Source organism: Dipodomys merriami, unplaced genomic scaffold (genome assembly GCF_024711535.1).
Source record: "Dipodomys merriami isolate MVZ:Mamm:240054 unplaced genomic scaffold, mDipMer1.0.p SCAF_44, whole genome shotgun sequence".
NCBI classification, from domain to species: Eukaryota; Metazoa; Chordata; class Mammalia; order Rodentia; family Heteromyidae; genus Dipodomys; species Dipodomys merriami.
The window spans coordinates 1649892-1667460 of NW_027206002.1; the positions used below are offsets into that span (position 1 = coordinate 1649892).

The 17569-nt window shown below is 52.7% G+C and overlaps 1 protein-coding gene across 1 annotated transcript in view; it reads right to left on the reverse strand.

The window, feature by feature from the left end:
• Window positions 1-572: 572 nt before the first annotated feature.
• Window positions 573-17569, reverse strand: part of Fstl4 (follistatin like 4) — a 313915-nt gene continuing 296918 nt past the window's right edge. The window contains exons 9-16 of the mRNA XM_069994009.1: window positions 16668-16829; window positions 15904-16038; window positions 14494-14520; window positions 12404-12522; window positions 10763-10912; window positions 6740-6847; window positions 3516-3625; window positions 573-1900 (exon numbers count right to left, since the gene is read on the reverse strand). Of these exons, the coding sequence (XP_069850110.1) occupies window positions 1195-1900; window positions 3516-3625; window positions 6740-6847; window positions 10763-10912; window positions 12404-12522; window positions 14494-14520; window positions 15904-16038; window positions 16668-16829 (1517 nt within the window). The 3' untranslated portion in view covers window positions 573-1194. The remainder of the gene's footprint in view (window positions 1901-3515; window positions 3626-6739; window positions 6848-10762; window positions 10913-12403; window positions 12523-14493; window positions 14521-15903; window positions 16039-16667; window positions 16830-17569) is intronic.

A 17569-nucleotide genomic window follows, 5' to 3' on the forward strand; every position in this document is an offset into this window, starting at 1 on the left:
TTTCCTGCCTAGGCTGGCTTTGAACCACGATCCTCCCATTTCAGCCTCCTGAGCAGCATGGATTTCAGACGTGAGCCACTTGGTGCTCAGGTCTTCACAGGGCTGCCCACCTGAGATGCTCCATTTTGTGTGTGTGTGCATGCGCACACGCGCGCTCGTGTAAGGGCTCTGGGAGGAGGCGTGGCTGAGCACCTGGGAAGAAAAGCCACCTCAGGAGCAATGGATGAGCAGCACTTTGAACCTCAAGGTTTGAGCCGGAGGATGCCTCCATTTTGCCTGGCAAGGCTGGTCTGCTCTGAATCCAGGGTACTTAACTAATGAGGTGAGAAGCTGGCCCTCAGGGCTTGGGTTCGAGTCCTCACTGATAAGGCAGCCTGAAGCCATGTTTTGGGGGCAGCGGGGATTTACAATGACACAGAAGAGAATCACTGTTCTTTCTGGCTGTGGAGTGGGAGGTGTGGCTTTCCTCCCTCCCTCCCTCCCTCTCTCCCTCCCTCCCGAGACTTGGCCTAAAGCAAGCAGGGAAGGCTGGGCCCTCAGAAGAGTATCTTTCTGCTTACTAGCATCTGCAATTATAAAAAATTAGTTTTTAATCAAAAACTTTCCAAAATAAAGAATGATTTTTTTCCCCTCCTGTTCCCTCCCCCCAGACTCTCCCCTCCCCCCCCCCAAACCAAGGGTGTAGATAAGTCTCATTGGCTCAGCTTGTACCAAAATTGGATGGGAAAGGAAAGCACAGCAGAAGCCTGGAAGGAGCAAGTGTGGTGGAGCCGGGGGGGGGGGGGGGGTGTTGGGGGGTGGGCAGCTCAGCCCCGGCTTCTGGGTGTGTCTTCTCCGGGGCACAGGAACAGGCCAAGCCTGGAAAGCAGGAAGGCTCGCTGGGTGGCGGGGCTGTGGCCCAGCTGGGCACAGAAACCATGGGTTTCTCGTCGTAGCTCAAGGCGGTGAATCATACTTTCTAATGAAGAACAAAAATCACAAAACACCCTCCCCCCCACATCCCCGATCTTGCTAGCAGCCGCAGGCCTTATATGCTAGAAGACTTGGCCAGGAGACCGGTGCTGCACCGCAAAGCGAATACAGGTGTGGCAATGTACAGGGGCACCTGCTTCGGGGTGTGTGTGGTGTCTCAGGATGAGGAGGTGCCGTGGGGGGGGAGCAGGGTGGGCTCCGGGGCTCTGGCCTGGGCTTCCTTCATACCTCGCCCACCCACACCACGGTGGCCCCCCGCTTTATGTCCGACACCTCACACCGCAGTGTGTTTTGTCTCCCGTTGATCAGGAAGAGTGACTCGCGGGCTGGCAGGAGGAGGTACTGTCCGAAGAGCCCGCTGTCCCTCAGGACCCTGCGGGGTCCTCCCCAGGACTGGCCTAGCTCGGGGGGCGACCCCTTCAAGTCCTTCAGCACCCCCATCTTCCCGGTGGACAGCTCCAGGAACAGCAGGCCGGGCTCTGTGTCGAGGGCGGCGTACGCGTTGTACTGGTGGCCGTGGGTGAAGGAGTGCTGGAACGCCACGTCCGAGACGCCCGCGTGGATCTGCAGCTCGCGCAGGGTCCGGATCTCGCCCCGCGTGCTCACCTCCTGCACGTGCAGCCGGGGGCTGTGCGGGGCGCTGCTCACGACGAATCGCCCGTCGGGGGACACGTGAGGGGTGCCCGTGACACCCCGGTTAGGGCCTAGCACCGCGTCAGTGACGCTGTCCATGACCAGCTGGGCCGCCGTGGCCGCCATGGCCGCGTCCCGCTGGCACTGGATGAAGAAGTAGCCGCCCAGGTGGGTGTGCGCCATGGCCTGGGGCACGCAGCCGTGCTGCCGCAGGCCGATGGTCTTGATTGGCATCAGTGTCTCCAGATCCACTTTGTGGACTGCGGGGTCGGATTTATTGAAGATGAAGCCAAACCTGGGAATGGAGGGGGGAAGAATTGGGGGGTCAGAGAGCCAGAGGCTTCCCCCCCAGGGGTAGGGAGGGAGGGCTGGCGTTTGTCTGAAATGACCGCATCCTTACCCCTCCCCTCTCCCTTTATCACGGGTCTCTTGTTTATTTCGGTGGTATGGGGGGTGGGGGACTAGACTCAGGGTCTCCTGTTTAGTAGGCAGGTGCTTAACCACTTGAGCCAAGCCTCCAGCCTCGGCAACCTAGGAAGAGCGACCATTCTGCAGGAATGGCTTAAGTAAGTTATGCGGGTCAGCCCAAGTTGGGTGATGGAACAATGGTTCCGGGCTTAGCCTCTGTCATGCACTCCTCTTCACAAGTGCGTCTGTGTATGTGCGCACACGCTGGTATTGGGGCTTGAACTGGGGAGAGGGGGAGGTTCCACATTCTTGCTCTGTTTTCTCTTCTGGTTGAGATGCTCTACCATTTGAGCTATGCCTACATTTCTTTCTTTTTTCTTTTTTTTTTTTTTTGGGCCCGGTCGTGGGGCCTGAACTCTGGGCCTGGGCGCTGTCCCTCAGCTCTTCAGCTCAAGGCTAGCGCTCTACCACTTGAGACACAGAGCCACTTCCGGCTTTTTTCTTATGTGGTGCTGAGGATTCGAACCCAGGGCCTCAAGCATGCAAGGCAAGTGCTCTACCACTGAGCCACCTTCCCAGCCCTCTTTTTTCTTTTTGTCTGGGCCTGGGCGCTGTCCCTCAGCTCTTCAGCTCAAGGTGAGCGCTCTACCACTTGATCCACAGCACCACTTCCAGCTTTCTGGTGGCTTACTGGAGATAAGTCTCATGAACTTTCCCGACCAGGCTTGCTTTGAACTGCAATCCTCAGATCTGAGCCTCCTGAGAAGCTAGGATTACAGGTGCGAGTCTGGCTATGCCTCCAGGCTGGCACTGAACCTGATTCTCAGATCTGGGGTCTCCTGCGCAGCTAGGATTACAGTCAGCTGTGAGCCACTGGTGCTCTGGGCAGAAGTGGTTTTGAACGAGGGTAAAAGGCTTTAGTCTCAGCTCTCCTCGCCTGTGGCAGCTGGCTGGGGCCTGTGGGGTGAGTGTGGACTTAAGGCCAAGAGGAAACACAGGAGATCTGTGTCTCAGCTGGTTCGTGGACTAGCGGATGAGTCCGAATTGGACAGTAACGATTCAGTTGAGCAAATCTGTGCCTGTGGCATCATTCGAAATGGAGACCCAAGTGTCCTGGCACTTCCGTCCAAGGGGGCAGAACTTGCTGGGTGCCAAAGGCTCATGCCTGGCACTGCAGGAGGCTGAGATGTGAGGATCACAGTTCGAAGCCAGCCCAAGCAGAGAAGCGTTTGAGACTCTAATGAATCACTGAAAAGCCAGAAGCGGAGGAGTGTTAAGAGTGTCAGCCTTGAGCGCTCTGGGACAGAGCCCAGGCCCCGAGTGTAAGCCCCGTACGAGCATGCACACACGTTACAGGACGCGCAGACACTCGCTCCTTTTCTTCTCTGTTGTGTTCACGCTGAGGATGAGTCCCTGGCATCACCAGTGGCATTAGCTCCAACACAGTTGCTAAGCTGTGGGGTCCACGCTCTGGCCCCATCCCATTCCGCCCCCCCCCTTACCTGATGTGGTTGATGATGAGGTTTGTGGGAGGGATGAAGAAGTCGTCCACCCCGGCGAAGGGCGTGCGGATGAGGTGCTGGCCCTGGCCAGTGCTGGCTTCTGTGATCACCTAGAACACAGAGCAGGATCTCGTGTGACCGGCCTGCCAGGAGAGCCTGGAGTCCCGAGGCCTACACCTGCTTGCTCAGGGCTAGACCTGGGGGGGGGGGGGGGAGGGGGAGGGGGTGGTAAACCAACTCGGGAGAGGTAGGAGGGACATGGGAGTCTGGGCAGGAATGTTGGAGGCAGGTGCCCATCTTTCCTGAAATGGGGGGGAAGGGATGGGGGGGGGAAAGACCCCAGACACTCTCCTCCTTGGTCCAGGCCACCATGAAGGCAGACTGGGGGTCCTGAGAGGGCCTCCCAGACCAGAACCATGCTTCAATTTGTTCAGAGACCACCCCCCCACCCTTGCTCCTACCAGGGAACCCCCCCACCTTCTCCATCTGTCCTGGCCAGCCTTGGTGTAGATTGCCATTACAGTGCAGTGCGGGGCGGGGCGAGGCGGGGCGGGGCGGGGAGGCTGCGGATGCCAGGCGGGGACTCGCTGGGAACGGTAAAGGCTCGGGCTGCTTGTGTTGTGTTTTTGGGTAGTGACAGATCGTGGCTGCCTCAGTTTCCCTAGGGTGATGTTTCCTGCCCTGTGGGATTGGGCAGGAGGTGACCAGATCCGTTCCTTGGTGTGCGAACCCTGCTGGTTCAGAGCCAGGTGGTGACAGTGGCCAGGGGACCCCTCCGAGGCCCCTCTGCCTCCCCAGCATGCGCCTTAGCCTCCAAGTTCTAAGGCCGCTGTCCACACCTTCCACCACACAGGAGGAGCTGGCCCCTTCTAAGGCAAATGGAGGGTCTCCCTCAGTCCTTTTTCTTTTTGGATCTTGCTGATCTGAAGCTCACAATCCTCTCAAAGGTTAGGATTACAGGTGTGCACAACCATGCCCAGCCGGCTAGTGGCTGTGGTACAGAAGAGAGGGATCCAAGCTGGCGGCCGGGCCTGTACAGTTTTTGCTGGGGTTCTTAATGCCTGCTGCCTTTCAGGATGGGGATGGCCTCTGGCTGTCCCTTTCTGGACAGGACAGGCAGCAGGTGGCCAGCCTGTGGTTGGAGCGGGAGTTTCTCTCCCTTACTGTCCCTCTGGGGGTCAGGGTGTTGTGATTTCGTTCTGAAGTTGCACTGGGCTCATTTTCCTGTTTAAAAAAAACACACCCAAAGAAACAGCCCATTGAGAACTCTCATGGCGAGTTGATGGAAGAAAAGCTGCCCTGGGAGCGGGGATTAAGGAAATACCCGCATGAAGAAACAGGATTCTTGCGAGTCCAGGGCGAATGCCGGGCCAGTTCCAAGGTGGCGTGCGGTCACTGCTTGATTCAGGCCTGTCGTTTTAGCGTGGAATAGAGATGGGAAATTACAGGCTGTCATCGCTCAGTGTCGTTTCAGGCTTCGCAGCCTGACGGCCTATTCCTCAAAGAAGCAGGGCCGTGGGACCCTTGTTTCTTGGAGTCCCGATTTCATTCTTGGCCTGCTTCTTGTGTCCTAGCACACGGCTAGGCCCGCAGAAGGCTGGGACGTCTTCCTTAGAAGGGTGATGGCCAGTTGAGAAGGGAAGCCAGGGGTCCAGGGGGCTAAAAGCTGGGAACCCTAGCAAGAGAGTTCGGGGGAGCACTCAAGGGGAGGCCAGAGGTTCAAACCCTGCCTGCTGGGAGTCTGGGCATGAGCCTCACTGGTACACACACCCCGGGGCAGAGTTGACCCCATGTCCTAAAGATGGCTAGTTAGAAACAATACTGGGATTGAATAAAAAGGTTTTGTCAGCCGGGTGCTGGTGGCGCACAGCTGTAATCCCAGCTACTCGGGAGGAGATCTGAGAGCCAGGAAAGTCCGTGGGATTCTTATTTCCAAAGTTAGAAGTGGCGCTGCGGCTCATGTGGTAGAGTGGCTAGCCTTGAGCCAAGGAAGGGCAGGGACAGAGCCCAGGCCCCGCGTTCCAGCCCCAGGGCTGGAGGAACAAACAAAGCTTTGCGCCACGAGCCGTGCAGGAAGGGAAATCTTTGTCTATGCGGATCGTGGCCGCTGGGTGGATGTGGAGACGCTCTTCTTTGCGCTGCTTCATTCCAGCCCTCTGCGCACACGCTCTCACTGCCCCTCGCGAAGGGGACGTTCTTTAGGTTTTGGTTCTTTTTCAAAGTTGTGACATTTCCAGGATTTTTGTTTTTGTGCAAATACTGGTTTCCTTAACCCTAGCCCGCGGGGATGGAGGGAGGTTTATTTCTCCTCCCCTCCCCCTCCCCCTCCCCCTCCCCTCCCCTCCCCCTCCCCTCCCCTCCCCTCCCCCTCCCCCCCCATTCCTCTCAGTGTCTCCTCTGTCCTTCTCTCTCTACTGAACTCTTCTCCCTCCTCGCCCCCTCAACCCTTGCCTCGCTTTCTCTCCTCCATCCTCCTCTATTTCTCTCCCTCCTCTCTGAGCTCTCCTTCTTGTGTTTCTATTTTCTCCCCCTCCCCTCTCTCTCTCCTCCTCTGTTCTCTCAATCTCTTTCTCTTTCTTCCCTGGCTCTCCTTGTTTTCCTCTCCCCTTCCTATTCTCTCTTTCCCAACTCCCTTCTTCCCCCCCCCCCCCCCGTATCTCCCCTCCCTTTCTGTTCTCCTTTTCTCTCTCCACTTTCCTGCCCTCTCGCCCTGTCCTACCTCCCCTTCATCTTCTGTCCTTCCTCCCCTCCTACCTCAGCTCCCTTCTCTCCTCTGTTCTCTCTTCCCTCTGTTTCTCTCCTTTTTCATTTTTTTTTCTTTTCTGCCAGTCTTGGGGCTTGAACTCAGGGCCTGGGTGCTGTTCTTAAGCTGCTTTTGCTCAAGGCTAGCGCTCTACCACTTGAGCCACAGCGCCACTTCTGGCTTTTTCTGCTTATGTGGTGCTGAGGAATCGAACCCAGGGCCTCAGGCATGCAAGGCAAGCACTCTACCACTGAGCCACCTTCCCAGCCCTATTTCTCTCCTTTTCCTCTAGCTCCCTTTCCCCTCTGTCTCCTTTCACCCCCTCCACTGTCTCCTCCTGTTTGTCCCCTCTTTCTCTCTGCCCTTTCTCTTCCTTCTCCGTTTCTCTCCTCTTTTTGCTCTCCTCCTCTCCCTTTTCCCTCCCATCTTCTCTTCCTCCCACTCTCCCCCCAGGCGCTGGACGCCGTGCCCGCCGCCGTACCTGGAGGCTCGTTCGGGATTTGTGCGCGTCTCCCCAGCTGAGAACCCACACCTGGTCGTGCGACTTGTCGTAGGACAGCTTGGCCGGCAGAGGGTCCACACCTATGGACTGGAAAGGGAACGGTGACAAGTTGGTCATCGTCACGTGGGAAGTTGCTGTGCTGGCCAGGCCGGCACTCTTCAGAGACCGACGTCAGTGCACGCAGAGCAAGATGCTGGCCGGAAGGAAGCATCGCTGGTGACACAGGGAGCCCAGGGTAGAAACGACTCCCCCCGCCTAGAGCCTCAACTCAGAGGCTTTACGTTTATTACTCAGGAATCAGTTTTGGGGCTCTCCCTTTCTTCCTTCAGAAAGGCTCCCCCCCCTCTGCTGCCACCCCTGGGGCTTGAACTCAGGGCCTGGACACTGTCCTGAGTGGTTTTTTTTGGTCAGTTGTGGGGCCTGAACTCTGGGCCTGGGCGCTGTCCCTCAGCTCTTCAGCTCAAGGCTAGTGCTCTACCACTTGAGCCACAGCGCCACTTCCGGCTTTTTTCTTTTTGCTTATGTGGTGCTGAGGAATTGAACCCAGGGCCTCAGGCATGCAAGGCAAGCGCTCTACCACTGAGCCACCTTCCCAGCCCTCCCTGAGCTTTCTGCTCAAGGCTCTGCTCTATCCTTGAGTCACAGCACTCCTTCCAGCTTTTTCTGAGTGGTTTAGCAGAGATGAGTCACCGGGACTTTTCTGCCTGGGCTGGCTTTGATCCCCAATTCTCAGATCTCAGCCACTTCTACCTTTTTTGACAGAAGAGTGTCTCTTAAGCTTTTTGGATGGGGCTGGCTTCATACCGATGGAGACACTGAGCCCTCAGCCTCCTGAATAGCTGGGGTTACAGGTGTGAGCCACTGGTGCCTGCCACAATGGAATCTGTTGTTGGTTTTGGGGCTTGATCTCGGAGGAGAGGGAGGATGGGGGAGGGAGGAGGGGAGGGGGGAGAAGGAGGGAGGGGGAGGGGAGAGGAGAGGGAGGACGGGGGAGAAGGAAGGAGAGGGAGTATGGGGGGAGAGGGAAGATGGGGGAGGGAGGAGGGGAGAGGGAGGGGGAGAGGGGAGGGGGAGAGGAGAGGGAGGACGGGAGAGGGGAGGGAGGAGGGAGGAGGGAAGGAGAGGGAGGATGGGAAGGGGAGGAAGGAGGGAAAAGGGAGGACAGAGGGAGGGGATGGGGAATGGTGAACAGGGAGGAGGGGACAGAGGAGGAGGGGGATTGGGAGAGGGGAGAGAGGAAGGGAGGGGAGAGATGGGAGAGGGCAGAGGGGAGGGGGAGGGAGGCGAGTGGGGAGATAGGGGAGAGGGGAGTGAGGGAGGAGTTGGAGAGGGAGGAAAGGTGGGAGGGTAGGATTGAGAAAGGGACGGAGGGAGAGAGATGGGAAAGGGGGAGAAAGTGGGGAGGTGGAAGGAGGGGAGAAGGGAGAACAGTGGGAAGAGAGGTGGAAGGCAGAGGGGGAGGATATAGAGGAGGAGAGTGGGAGAGAAGAGATGGTGGTGCGGTGGGGGAGGGGGTTAGAAAGAGGGAGGGAAGGGAGAGGGATGGAAAGGAGGAGGGAAGGTAGGGGTAAGAAAAGAGGGAGGAGAGTGAACGCATGGAAGAGAAAATTATAAACAGAAAAAGCTGCATTACCATCAACCGCTGGCCTGTCCACAGAAACAAATGAAAGCTGTGGATGACATCTTAACGTGCTGGACAAAAACAATTCCCAATAAAAGAATGATGTACCTGTGAAAATACCTTCATATAATAAAGAGAAAACCAATACTTGGAAAATTGTGAGAATCTGTTGCCAGCAGCCTTGAAAGAGAACTATGTACTTGAGAAATAAAGAGCAATGATTGGGTTGGGAAGGTGGCTCAGTGGTAGAGTGCTTGCCTTGCATGCATGAGGCCCTGAGTTCGATTCTTCAACACCACATAAGCAAACAGAAAAAAGCCAGAAGTGGCGCTGTGGCTCAAGTGGTAGAGCGCTAGCCTTGAGCTGAAGAGCTGAGGGACAGCGCCCAGGCCCAGAGTTCAGGCCCCACGACTGGCACCGTCCCCCCTCCCCCCAAATAAAGAGCAATGATAAGGTAAATATATGGTAGAAATACACATTATTGCCTGATAAAAATAATCATCTCATGAAAGGTTATCTTTGGAGTTAATTATAATTCATTACCACTGTCATGCATGAGACCTGAGAAAGGTTAAAGGAGTTGTGTTTCTAGCATTATTGGGGGGAACAAAGTACCAATTTATATACACATGCATTGATGCAAAGATGCAAATTGTTAATACTGAGAGGAACAAAAGAGTACTTTCTAAACAGGATAACAGAGGGGAAAAAAAACATTTAACAAAGCTAAAAAGAAGAAAAAGGTGACAGGTCAAATAAATTAGATGTGTGACCCATGCCTTTAATCCTACTTAGAAGGCTGAGATCTGAGGGTCGAAGTTCAAAGCCAGCCTGGACAGGAAAGTCTATGAGACTCTCATCTCCAGTTAATCACCAAAAAACTGGAAGTGTTGCTGTGGCTCAAGTGGTAGAGTACTAGCCCAGAGTTCAGAGGCCAAGTTCAAGTCCCATGAGAAAAAAAAAAGGTAAAATTTAAATCAAGCATAATTATTTACATTAAATATAAATGGATCAAAAATACTAAGTAAAAGACTAAGATTATTAAAATAGATAAAATCCCAACTCCAACTACATCTCCAATGATATTTTAATATGAAAGAGTTTCTTGAAAAACAGAAGAATGGAAAATAACGTGAGAACCATCAGAATAAATCTGATTTAGCTATGCTAGTATTAGGGAAAAAATAGATTTTTCAGGCAAGCAGCATTACCAGAGATAAAGAGGATTTTTTTTTAAAGCAAAAGGATTCTTTCCCTCAGGAAGACATTACAATTTTAAAGCAAAAATCTGAGACATTGATAAATCTAAAGTCAGAGTGGAAATTTTTTAAAACTCTTCAGCAGCTGAGGCGAAAAAAAATCACAAAGGCTAGGAAATCGGAACAGTATAATGAATCAATCTGACATAACCGACATATATCTAATATCATAGCTAACAGCCTCATAAAACAGAGTCTCTTGAGGCACACAGAGCATTTGCCAACAATGATCATAAGTTCGGTTTCAGATCCATCTTTAAACTTCAGAAAGATTAAAATTTACTTAGTTGTGTTCTCTGGCCAAGGAATTTTAGAAGGACAGGTAGAAACAGCTCCTGTTCTAGTTGCTAGAATTTCATGGTCAACTTTGACCTCTCTCAAACTTCCAATGCTAGATAACTTGCCTTGGATTCCAGACCTGTTTACCCAATTTCTACCTTGCTGTCTCTAAAATATTGGATACTGTTTCGGGCTTAATCTGCACTTTGATTTCCTTTTTTCTCTCATACCTACATTCAACCCATCAGAAAGTCCTCTAGGTGCATGTTTAAAATATAGCAAGAAGTTGGGCACGGTCGCTCGTGACTAGAATCTGAGCTACTGTAAAAGCAGAGATTAGGGGGAAAGTGGTTTAGGGCCAGCCAGGACATAAAGTTTGAGAGGACCCCTCCCCCAATCTCAATACAAAGAGTTAGGGCTGCTTTAATAAAACAGTACTGCGGGCAGGTGGCTCAGTGGTAGAGCGCTTGCCTAGCATGCATGAGGCCCTGGGTTGGATTCCTCAGCACCACATACACACCAAAAAAAAAAAAAAAAAAAAAAAAATACACTGGCCACCAGTGGCTCCTGCCTATAATCCTAGCTAGTCAGGAGGCTGAGGTCTGAGGATTACGGTTTGAAGCCAGCCTGGGCAGAAAAGTCCCCGGGAGACTGTTATCTCCAATTAACCACTCCAAAACCAGAAGTGGTGCTGTGGCTCAAGTGGTAGAGCGCTAGCGTTGAGCACAAAGAGGCTCGGGGACAGCGCCCAGGCCCTGAGCTGAAGCTCTGAGGTTCTTGTCACGTTGCACCTGGACGGAGTCCCGGCACAGGGTGCTTCCTTACTCCTCTGTAGGGTTGTACCTGTAGGACCTTCTGGGCTTGAATGTCGACCACAAGGACTCTGCTCAGTGTTGGCTGGGCCACGTAGATGTACTGGTTCCTGACATTGATGGCAGAGGCCCACTGGCAGGGCTGCGCGGTGTCCGCTTCCTCTTGAGGGCAGATTTCTTCCTGTAAGGCAATTGACGGCCATGTACCTTTTTTTTTTGTGCCAGTCCTGAGACTTGAACTCAGGACCTAGGCACTGTTCTTTAGCTTTTTTTTGCTCAAGGTTAGTGCTCTACCATTTGAGCCACTTTCAGTTTTCTGGTGGTCCATTGGAGAGAAGAGTTTCACAGATTTTCCTGTCTTCCTGGCTTTGAACCGCCATCCACAGATCTCAGCCTGAGTAGCCAGGATTACAGGCGTGAGCCACCAGCGCCTGGCTCCATGTGTTTTTTTAAAGTTCCCTCCTCCTTCTTGGGCCAAGAAGGCATCAAACCCCAGCAGAGGGGAGGGGAGAAGAGGCCTCAGCCACCAGGGACTCAGTACTTTCTAGAAGGAAGGCTAGCCTGGCAATCCTTCAGGAAAGTATTTAGGCACTTTTTTTTTTTTTTTTTGGTGCAGAAACAAATATTTGGGATATCTTTCACTGTGGCTTATGTTGCATGAAATCCCTTCCAGAGAGTCTTATCCGGAAAACTTGAGTCTAGGAATCTGGGAAATCCTGAGAAATAATAATGTAAGAAATTAATGTCAAAGTAGTAGAGTATGATTATTTAAATTTAATTGTAGAAAGCAACCAAGCTGGGTATCAGTGGCTCCTGCCTGTCATCCTAGCTCCTCAGGAGGCTGAGACCGGAGAGGATTGTAGTTCAAAGCCAGCTGTGAGAGGAAAAGAATATGAAACTCATCTCCGATGAACCGCCCAAAAGCTGGAGGAGAAGGTGTGGCTTAGGTGGTAGAGCACCAGCCTTGACCAAAAAAGTCCCTAGAAAACACACACACACACACACACACACACACACACACACACACACACACACACGCACGCACGCACGCACGCACGCACGCACGCACGCACGCACGCACGCACGCACGCACAGAAATTAACCAGTCTGGCTTTGCAGTTATTATGTGAGAGGAAGATCCAATAGAATTAATATTTCCAAAAAACATAGAATTAACATTTCCAAAAAACAATTCAAAAACCCCAATGAGATCTTGGACCCGCAGCACAGCCGTGTGACAGAGTGTAAGCATTCTCCTGGATCTGTCACCAGCTGTCCAGTCCTCTGTGTCTGCCTGCTCCCTGTCTACTGGGCTTCATGTGTGATTGACCCCAGAGCTCTCCCCTAGCTTACTGAGGACCTCCACAGCAATGCCTGTCCTGCAGCTGTCTGCCCACAGTACTGTCTCCATCGTTTGACTGTGACCTTGTGGAGGGCAGGAATCCAGGTGCATCCTGGGTCTCAGGGCAGAGAAGGGACTGATGGATGGAAGAGGGAGAGTTAGACCTTTTTGCTCTGCAGATTGATTCTCTAGCTTGGGAACGAACTTGGAACCGTACTCCCCCCCCGCCCATTGCCGATAGCAAATGGCATTGCAGCCCTCTTGGGGCACGCGTGGTTAAGAGACTGGACTCTGGGTGATCTATCAGCTGCTCCAGGCTCAGAGACTCACATAGCTCATGAAGATCTTCTCGGTGGGTTTGAGGTGCCGCTGGATCTCACAGTCCGCGGGGTGGATGACCACGATGCCATCGTCGGAGAAGACGTAGAACATGTTTCCCACACCGAGGCCTGGGAGAAGGGAACGCACACCCTCAGGCCCCGCCTGCCGCTGAGCTGCGGCGGCACACGTGATGTGCAATGCGTGAGACGCAATGTCGTTCCTGGCGGGGAGGGGAAGGTGGTGAGGAGCCGGCTTGCGGGGGGCTGGGCATGGGGGAGAAAGTGCCCAGCCGAGGGCTAGGATCCGTAAAGCCCACCACCACCTCCTGCTCCGCAGACCCGGGCCGCCCTTCGGACGCACAGGACGCTGCAGCTTGTACTCCCTTGTCTGCCCTTGGTCGAACCCTGCCTGTCTAACGCTTCCTTTCTGACGTCGTCTTCTCGCTTCTATCCTGCCAGTTCTCTGAGAGTCTGAGCCAGGCAGTGCAGTCCACACCCTGGCCAGGCCTACACACCCCTCACCCTGGCTCAGAGTTGTGGCCAGCCCAGAAGACATCTGGGGAGAAAGGACTGGGGCGGGGCACAGATGGTGTGTGTGTGTGTGTGTGTGTGTGTGTGTGTGTGTGTGTGTGTGTGTGTGTGTGTGTGTGTGTGTGTGTGTGTGTGTGTGTGTGTGTGTGTGTGTGTGTGTGTGTGTGTGTGTGTGTGTGTGTGTGTGTGTGTGTGTGTGTGTGTGTGTGTGTGTGTGTGTGTGTGTGTGTGTGTGTGTGTGTGTGTGTGTGTGTGTGTGTGTGTGTGTGTGACTCTAGAGCATGCTGCGTGCAGTTCCTGCGGGGAAAAGTGAGGCAGAAGTCAGAAAGGGAGCGTGCTTAGCCCTGACCACAGCGTACATTTTCCTGCCTCTCATGTCCACTAAGTCACTATGGGTGACCTGGCTTGGCTGGGGCACGGTGGTCACAGGATAGGGACGGGGCCCGCGTGGGGACACACTCCCCAAGCAGGGACCAGGCTGTGACCTTGCTTCACGCGTGCATGCCAGTTTCAAACCATGTGAAACTGTCAGTGCTGGACCATTTCCATGGCCGTTTCACATAGCGGTTTCAAGCTGTATCTAAAGATTCGTTTGGTTACTAATTTGTCAAAGCCAGCCATCGAAAAATACATATTGATAGACACCATGGTAACTTTCCTCTGTAGCATCCCCTCCAAAAGAATACTTTGAATATATCTGCTGTGGATGCTAAAAAAAAAAGTTGTATGAGGTAAGGTATCCTTTTATTTTGTATTCAGTCTTTCTTTTTGGCTGGACCTTGTGTATTGCTGGGCACGCACTGTGCTGCTGAGCGGCCTCTTTGGTCTCATTTTTTTCCCCTTTTTTAACAGTACATGATAAACCAAGTACTAAACCCAACAACAATATCAACGACCGAGAAAACACAAGGTCCAGATCTAGGATTCATAGGATCCGGAAATCCCTGTCAGGTTGTCTGCTTTAATTGAGGTTATAAGCATATTTCAATAGAAATTGCCTATCTTAAAGTTTTCTGAGAGAGAGATAGAGGAGAGAAAGAGAGGAGAGAGGGAGAGGGAGAGAGACAGAGGGAGAGACAGAGGGAGAGGGAGAGAGAGAGAGAGAGAGAGAGAGAGAGAGAGAGAGAGAGAGAGAGAGAGAGAGAGAGAGAGAGAGAGAGAGAGAGAGAGAGAGAGAGAGAGAGAGAGAGAGAGTGTCTTAGGGCTTGAACTCAGGGCCTGGGCATTGTCCTTGAGCTTTTTGCTCACGGCTCAGTGCTCTACCACCTCAGCCACAGCGTCACATCTGACGGTTTGGTATTTCATTAGAGAGAAGAGTCTCAGGAACTTTCCTGCCTGGGCTGGCTTTGAACTGTGAGCTGCTCAGCCACCTGAGTCGCTAGGATTACAGGTGTGAGCCACTGGCTTTTAAATTGGGAGTTTGACTTTCCCCTCCCCTCCCCTCCTCTCCCCTCTGATTTGTTTTGAGGGCTCTCCCTGTGGGAACTGCACAGTGTCTGCAAAGCCAGTGAGTAGCACATGGAAAGATGACCCACAATGACCCCCACACAGGACAATCAAGCTTAGTACCTTCCTCTCGCCACAAAATATTTGCCACTGAAGCAGTCAAGAGGCAGGAAAGTAGGGATGTGATTGCAGGAGGGAAAGAGAAGAAAACAATGTCAGATCTTCTTTCAACCAAGGGACAGTCTAGCACTGACTCCATCACTCACAGAATCTGTGCTACTGTGGGCAACTTGATATGCATTAACCTTTCCAAGCTCAGGAGATTCTAATTTTTTTTTCCTTTTCTGGTTGTGCGGCTTGAACTCTGGGCCTGGGCGCTGTCCCTCAGCTCTTTAGCTCAAGGCAAACGCTCTACCATTTGAGCCATAGCTCCACTTCTGGTTTTCTGGTGGTTCATTGGAGATAAGAGTCTCACAAATGTCCCTCCCTGAGCTGGCTTTGAACTGCAATCCTCAGATCTCAACCTCCTGAGTAGCTAGGATTACAGGTGCAAACCCCCGGCGTCTGGCTGACATTCTGATTCTTAAATGAGCTCTTTGAACTTAGGCCCCTGGATCACAGTATCTCTGCTCTCTGCTCAGTTCCTTAATTACTTCCAGGAGAATGGAGTTCATTTAGCTTTCTCCATGCAAAGTGCTTCTGGTTACTTCCTGAGGACAGAGCCTTCCTTAGCTCAGAGTCTGATCAAAGGATGGAGACTGACAAATTCTCATCTATGGTCCCACCTGGGTGGCAGTGACTATGAGGGAGAGCACATGAGGTGGGTGACAATCCATGGAGTAGAAGTCACCATGATCATAGTTGTATGCATGCCCAGTAGTCCACCCTTACTTTGGGGGGCGGAGACACATCCCATGCCCCCTCCCCTTTGGGTGACCGAAACTACAGGTGGTTCTGAAGTCTCTATTGATTTTCCATGGCTAGGCCTATCTATGACAAGTTTAATTGATAGATTAGGATTTTTTTTTTGGGTTGGCCGTGGGGCTTGAACTCTGGGCTTGAGCGCTGTCCCTGGGCCCTTCAGCTCAAGGCGAGCGCTCTACCGCTTGAGCCACGGTGCCACTTCCTAATTGATAGATTAGGAACATTACGAGATTGGCAATAATTAGCACTAAAATGGAACAGTGATCACTAAACTGCAATGAAAGTGACCTAAGCCTTGTTGAGTTATGCATTCCTGAGATTTTCCAGTTTAAGAGGCTCATACTGTGGGGAAGCAAAACTGTGGCTAAGTTGGGGAGGGACAGGGTTTCTGGTTGCATGACAAGTACAAAGCAGGACTGGGGCTTTGCTTCTGGAACTTCCTTGGGGTCTTGAGTTCACTCTCTGGTGACCTGCTGCGCCCAGCTGTATGCTTGGAAGATATGTGTTTCTCCCGGCCTTCAGAGGCTTTCTAGCTGGTAGCTAGGGTCCTGGGCTATCTAACCTCCCTGAGCCCCGCGGGGAGATGCGTAGAGACCAGGGTGGACTCACAAGTCTTCCTAGCGGAGTCCTCAATGAAGAGTGAGGAGATATCTTCATCCACGCCCACTTCGTTTTTGGCGATGCAGGTGTATGCTCCTGTGTCTTCGTACCGAACGCTGCCGATGTGGAGTTCGCTCCCATTGGCTGGAGAAAGGACAGTTTTCAGGGTGGCCTGCTCTGTGAACCCCTCTCCTCCAGCATTCCCTCCCCATTCCCTTGCTGGGGGGAAAAATCCAGCCCCTGTGGCTCATGTCTGTAATCTTAGCTTCTCAGGAGGCTGTGATCTGAGGACTGGAGTTCAAAGCCAACCCAGGCAGGGAAGTCTGTGAGTCTCTTATCTCTAATAAACTACTCCAAAAAAGAAAAAAGGAAAAAAAAAAAAGCCTGAAATGGAGCTGAGGCTCAAGTGGTAGAGTGCTAGCCTTGAGCAAAAGAGGCTTGGGGCTAGCTCTCAGGCTCTGAGTTCAAGTCTCAAGACTGGTACAAACAACAAGAATAACAACAATAAATCTCACAGCCCTTGGGTGAGGCTGGGCAGTCAACATCCCTGGCTTTATGTCCAGGAATTGCGACCAAGAGGCGGAGATGGCACAGCTTCTGGTCACTGCTAACACCTGTGTGTGCCCAGATTTCAGGAAAACGGGGGGAAGACCTCAGGTCTCCCCTTAACCTGTCAGACAAAAGTAAATTCTGCCTCTCTTTTCCACTGCCTAGGTGGGAACCGGCCTGAACTGGATGGGGCTGGGCCCCTTAGACATCTGGGTAATTCTTACCTAAAAGAGAGAGCTGTTTGGACATCTGGGTGGAGACCTCCATGCCGTTTTTCAGCCAGGTGATTCTGGGTGTGGGAATGCCCTCGGCGTGGCACCTCAGGCTGGCTGCCATTCCAGGCTCCTGTGCCTGGGTCTCTGGATAAACCCGGATGACTGGTGGCACTGTGAATGAAGAGCAGCACTGGTAAGAGACCCTTGCCTGGCCCTGGGCCCCTGGCCCAACCCTGAGACCCTGCTCCTGAGGGAGAACTCCAGGGGTGGGCCCGCCCTGTGATCTTCGTGAGCAGTTAGTGCTCTGAACGGAAGGGCTGTGAAATGGATTGCAGCCAGTAAACACATCATGTAATTCATGGCTTCCGTTGTCATTCTAAATATGATGGGAAAGACATCCCCATACTTTTTTTTTAAACACTGTTCAGCTGCTACACATTAAGAGTAACAACCCCCAGAACTTATTTCTGAAGAAAATTCAGACGTATTATTTCTGTTATCGGGAAAACCATTGGACAGGGGCTTCATTTCTTGCAGGAAATGCTTGGGAAAGCACTTCTGGGCACTGACTGGCAGGATTGCTAATGACATCACCGCTCTGGGAAAGCCCATCGATCTGCCGTGGACTGACCAAGTGGGTCATTTTTCTGTCTTTGCTTCCCAAGTCCTGGACCCTAATCAAAGCCAGGTATGCCCGCCTCAGCTGTGGGCCCTAGCAGTCAGGTTTGGAGCTGAGGGTATGACCAGGTCCACTTACCAGGCGAGCATGATTGGGTGAAGTTCTGGCACCTTCCATAGTGCACTGGCCATCTTACATGGGTGGGCTATGGGTGGGTGGGTGGGGAGATCTGGGAGAAATACAGACTCTTTGGAGGATCTGCCCTCCCACCGCTAGCTCTGGACCCAGGAAA